Source organism: Dipodomys spectabilis, unplaced genomic scaffold (assembly GCF_019054845.1).
Source record: "Dipodomys spectabilis isolate Male_0828 unplaced genomic scaffold, ASM1905484v1 ptg000001l, whole genome shotgun sequence".
Taxonomy (NCBI): domain Eukaryota; kingdom Metazoa; phylum Chordata; class Mammalia; order Rodentia; family Heteromyidae; genus Dipodomys; species Dipodomys spectabilis.
In genome coordinates, this window is record NW_024870678.1 from 8336966 (window position 1) to 8342965 (window position 6000).

A 6000-nucleotide genomic window follows, 5' to 3' on the forward strand; every position below is an offset into this window, starting at 1 on the left:
TCTTGTCTGAGACAAAGTCTCCCTGTTCAAAGGCTGGAACTTCGATTCTCCTACCTACCCTTCTCAAGAGCTAAAATTACAGATGTAGACTATCACACTTCAGATGTTGGGATTTCTTTTAATAGAAATTGCATTTATGCTGTTGAGATGCTTATAGAGTCAGAATCACAGAAGTGTATGTCATTGTTGTTAACATCACTTGAGAGTCTGCCATTGGCACAAAGGGCATCAAATGGGTTGTCTATACTGCTACCTTTGGCATGTCCAAGTTTAATGAGGCAGAAACCACCAGATGCTGCTGGCTTACTACCATTTATATGGTGATGACCACCCACTCCCTGCTACCACTGCCATCATCAGGATACTAAACTCTGCTAATGCATGACCCTAAGAGAAGTACAAAGACAACACCTAATATATATAACTAAACAGTAAAGCAAACTTTTTAAACTCTTTAAAGAATACTCATGCTGTGAAAACTATACTTTTGCTGATCATCTTGACTTTTTCAATATATTTGAATTTTTTTTTTACTGTAAAAGCAATAAGATACAAAGCTATTTGTCTTGTCTCCGTGATTTAAAATATAATTTTCATGTCATTGTTTTCAGGGTGAATTTTAACTTTATCTTTAAAAATACTAGATAACATATTTAAAGAGCACTCGGCATAGGTAGAATGAGGTTTTTAAAAGATTCCGTGTTAAAGAAAACGTATTCATCTATAAGAAGACCTAAGAATAAACTTTGATTGAAGATAAAATAAATGCAATGCTTTTTCATAAAGAAAAACCTTTAAGAATTGGATTATTATATTACTTAGTGTAAGAGATATAGAATAAAGCATTTTTAACTTGAGTATTAATCTTTTAGTAAGGTGATTTATAATAGTATAGTTTTTCACAACATCTCTACTTCCAGGTATTAAAAGAAGATGAAATCAAATCTTGAACTAATTTGCCCTGGCCTTAATAACTCCAGAAGTGCTTCTACTGTTTTCTTACTAATACAAGTCGAGATTAAAGACATAAACAGATATACACTATATATACCACATTAAATTGGTCTAATTAGAAATTTGATGACTCTTCCACTTTCATTGGTTTCTCACTGCCTACTCATCTCACATAAATGAATATAAACAATTCTCCTTCTTCAATTCTATTTACTGAGCTCAATTAACCTCATTAACTTTCACAATGTTCATAAGGAAAAATGAAGTATTAAGTTTGAAAACCTCACTGAAGAAATAATATCAAGGGAGCCAGTTTTGTGCTTTGTTTTGGTTTTTAATCTGCTTCCTTGGGTAGTTAAGCACTGTATGGGCCTCTTGGACCCTCTTACTCTGAAAACTGCAAGTTAAAAAATTAATCTTTTTTTGAAATTAATGGGAAGTTTAGCGGGTTTTGTGCTAAAAATACTAAAGGTGGCAAGAACCTTCAAAAATTAGCCCAGGATTCCATGTAAAGCCTTCATGAACACATAGAAGGAAAAACATATCCTGTCATGTGGAGAAGCAGTATGGTAGAACCTTCAAGTCTGAATTGTGATCACTCTAGAGGATCACTCTAGCATTCTGAGCTGGTAATGACATATGGAAACACTGTTGAAAACCAAGACCAAGACACAAGTTTTGAAGTTAGGTACAGAGAGAAAAGAGTGTTCTTAGCTATAGATCATCCTTGAAAATATAAAAATAAAATAAATAATAATAAAATGGCTTCAATACTGTAGCTGCCTCATGTTGTGTTCCTAGGCAAAGGCAACCAAAATTGATAAGGGCCTTGTTCTAAGCAAAGCCTTTTATCCAGAAGCTTATCTTGTTTCAGTCCACTAGTCTTTACAATTTATAATCCCATCAAAAGCAAATGTAGTTAATAATATATTACATTACATATAAAGTATAGGAGTTTGTGTTTCCAAATCATCAAAAAATCCAGAGGTCTAGGCAACCCCAGAGATCTTACAAAAGAGAAAATAGAGGCCTTGAGCTGTTAAACAAATCAAATATATATAAATACTAGTAGATTATGAATCCCAGGCACTAAATATTAACTTTATAGTATTTATGCAAATATAGTTTGCTACGCTTAATATAAATATGCATAATGCTCTTATTACCTAGAAATTACATAGTAATGAAAACACAAAAATATATTTAAGCATTTAATGAATTTTTAAAAATAGATGTTCCTTTGCTGTTTAGGAGCACCTTAGTTTTTTCCCCATGGACTTTTATGTGAAATTGAGTAAGAAGAGATGTAGACTATTGCAAAAAATAAATGTTCACACAGATGGTTTTCTCATTTGAGAACTAATCAATCCCATCCATCAAAAGTCTAAATTTCAATTAATTTCTAATTAGTCATAGAAGTCTATCCCTTCTTAACATTTATAAGCTTTTGATGATGGAAAGAATCTCAAATATCCTATCTGGATTATAAGTGTGAAAACTGATGAAGATATTTCATGACTGTGTCCTTACTATCTTATTCTGTGGACAGTGAAGGATGATGCACCTCTCATGAAAGAAGGATCACAGGAGAACATAAGTGCTTCTCCATTATGATGCCATTCTAGAAAATAAGGCCATTTCCTGAGAGACATTCATAGTCTTAGCAAAATTGAGACCAACAGATCCTTCTGGCTTTCCATTCTACCAGAACCCACCAATGCATTGTGAAAACAGTGCTTTACCTACTTTACGGTCAACAATCAGTAAAATAACCTTTCAGTAGATAGATAGATACATAGATAGATAGATAGATAGACAGACAGATAGTATGAGCATGTGTTTTTCCCTTTTTGTTCAACTATAAACAATATGTTGTATAAATTGTAGGCCTTATTCAAATAGTAGGATAGTTTTTTTTTTTGAGACAAAATCTTTACCATTCTAAGAAATAATGTTTCTTGTTAAATTTTACTGCCTCTCCACCTGGCCAGTTTTTAGTTGGGACCGCCAAGAGATAACCCTCTCGGAGTAGCATATCTTAGAATGGGAGACTCTAAGAGAAATGTTTCTGTCATGATTTCACCAGAAAACCTAGTCTTGTTGATATATTATCTGTCTTGTTGGTAGGTTAGGTTAGTAAGGTTAAGCTATGTAATAAAAAGTATTGGGATTGGTGTTCGGGTTTGAATTATTCCTCCAAAATGCTTCTAAAGTTAAATCACACAGAAAGCACTGGATTTTAGATTCGAATATACAGAGGAGTCCTATGCAGTTCACTTTTGAAGGTGAGGCCAGCATTGTGTTACATAAAAAGGAGAAGTAGAGTATTATTAAGTGCACCCCTTGGTAATGTTGAAGAAAGTGCTCCCGGAGGGTGTGCAGACTGTAATGGAAATGATTTCAACAACCATTAGCTGCCAGGTTCACTCTCTCTGGGGCAAGATATGCTTTCATCCGTGAGTCTTCTCAGTACCTACACATAGTTTTCTAGGCAAATCTGCAGATAAGGAAGCTGTAAGTGGATAGAAAGGAGAACTTCACCAGGCCCTCGAAGAGTTAAGAAATCAAGTGTGGGTTTGTACTACTCACGGCTCTGCTTGGAGGCTCCTGTCCTCAGCCACGTAGTTAGAAGGAATGTAGCCCTGCAGTTGCTGGCCAAAGCCATCTCCCCTTTTCTCCAAGTGTCTGGCCAACCACCAGCCCTCATGAGAAGTGTCCAGGACTTGGAGTTTGTCGCCTGCATGGAAACTTAGGTCCTCTGCCGTCCGGGCATGGTAATCAAACAGAGCCACAAAGTAGTGGCCATGGCTTCTCTCTGGAGTCTGTTTTTGTGACACGGGGGCTTCAGGGGGATAGTGGGCCGCTGGGTTTGCAATCACCACCGACTTGTCAGCCTCTTGGGACAAGCAAGGGAGACAGGGCTGCAGGTATGCCCAGAGCCTCAAACAGATGTTGCCCATGGCGCCCCAGTGGGAGGAGGGAGAAAGGGGCTTCTTGCTCTGGGCGTCTGCAGATTCACTGGATCAGCACCAACTCACCATACTTTGGAGAGTGTGAAGAGTCCGGTTTCATAAGAGTCTGAATTCTGTTCTCGCCTGGAGAGACTCAGCACCTGGCTTTCTGGGTTCTGGCCCTCAGTTCCAGCCCCAGGGCAAAAGCCAGTCGGGACTGGGGGCAGCTGCTCTTCTTCCTGCCTGCTTCACAATCCCACAACAACAACGAATGAAATACAATTAAGAGAGCTCTATTTAGACGCACACAGGAGAATAGAAAGCAGTCACCTTTCCCACTGTCCTAAGAAAAAGTTAGCAAGAGAGGTATTCCCTCTAGGTAAAAAAAATTCTCCCAGCTTGGCCCAGGCCAGTCACTCTCACCCAACTTCAAATCTGTTTCTGTGGTTTCACCAGTCCTGATCCCAACTGTCCTTGCCTTCTCGCTAATGAATAACCAACCAGCTAGGGCTGCTGCCTTTAACATCCTGAGCTATGTGCAGACTGTAATCATTCCTCCTTACTTCCTGGTTTCCTTCAGTCCAGAATCTAAACCGGACTCCCTCTTCCCCCTCCTTTCTCTCACACCCATAATAGACCAGCCCCCTTACCAGGGAGCCAGACTCTTAAAGCAGCCGCCAAAATGTATACTGCTTTCTTTCACTCTGGAGAAACAGGCTAGCCCAGGTAGCTTTTTGTCTTGTTTTATGTTCCCAACATAAAACTTAGGACAGAGATTTTTTTTCCTCTCTCTCGCCACAAATAGGAGTGGGATTGTTTTGCCACCAGAAGAGAAAATGTAAAAAAAAGAAAAATTAGTGTGTTGAGGTATTGTTGCCAGACACAGGGCAATTGGGAGGGAGGGGGAAAGGAAACATTAAGTCCATTTTTCCCCAATCACCAGAAATAGATTTTAATAGCCTCAGAGTATATTCATGGTCTGGAAAAGTAAAAGAGCAGCTGAATAAAATGCTGAGAACCTGCAATGCTGCCTTTTCCCACAGAGACATTTAATTTACAATCTTTCATGAACTATTTTTGAAACACACACACACACACACACACACACAGGGTGAGTAGGTGGCCAATAGAGAAATAAGGCAACTCTCACTGTGAAGATTCTTATGGTTGAACATGAACACCCAGGTCTACATAATTCTTACTGTCTTGGTTGATTGCAGGAGATGGGGAATGAATGAGGCTGAAGTCTGGACAGCCATTCTGAAGCAGACAGTAGGTTTTGCACTACTTCCTCAAGGCAATCTTCAGCTGTTCCCTGGATTTTAAGAGCTACTGGACAAGAAGTTTAGACAGCTCAGCATACTGCCATTTATTCTACCAGAGAGCACTGCAAAATTGTTCCTGACATGCCACTTATTTTCCAACAAAACATTCATTTAAAAAAATATTCTCTCTTAGGGACTGGAATTGTAACTCTGATCAGGCTATACTTAACAGTCATGAGGCAGTAGGTTCAATCCCCAGGATTACACAATAAATGCTCTCTTAAAAACCAACTTTGTTAATAAGTGTTGCCCGAACCTTGAGCCTGGTTTTAAGACAATCTTAATCCTCCTGTACTTTGTCCAATTGTAGAGTATTTTCAGTAATTAAAATAATCAGATTCAAGGGAAAAGGAGGAGGGAGGGAGGAGAAGGAAGAGGAAAGAAGGCAGAAAGAGAGATTAACAGGTTGGGAAGAAAGGAGAGAAGAAGGGAGTGAGAGAGGGAGGAAGGAAGGAAGGCAGCAAACTATGGCCTTAGCTCCACCTGCTATTATTTCTTTGTTCTAGCTAGGCACCAATGGACAGATCATTTGGTTAAAACAAGATCCTGTATCATGCCCCATGGTTTCTCGGATTATTCCCAGAATCAATCAGAGTATAAGTAACAAAAAGCAGAAATACAAAAGCCAAAAACTGAACCAGGTTTCTACATAGTTGTTGATTTTTGTTTTGTTTTGTTTTTTTCTTTTTTGGTATTGAGGATTAAACCTAGGACATTTCACTTGCTAGGCAAAGGCTTTGCCACTGAGCTACATCCCAGCCCTGTTGTTG

The 6000-nt window shown here is 38.6% G+C and overlaps 1 protein-coding gene across 1 annotated transcript in view; it reads right to left on the reverse strand.

Moving 5' to 3' along the window:
* The window catches only part of Frk (fyn related Src family tyrosine kinase), an 84230-nt gene extending 79777 nt beyond the window's left edge, over positions 1 to 4453 (reverse strand). The window contains exon 1 of the mRNA XM_042669804.1: positions 3544 to 4453. Within this exon, the coding sequence (XP_042525738.1) occupies positions 3544 to 3914 (371 nt within the window). The 5' untranslated portion in view covers positions 3915 to 4453. The remainder of the gene's footprint in view (positions 1 to 3543) is intronic.
* Positions 4454 to 6000: the final 1547 nt, after the last annotated feature.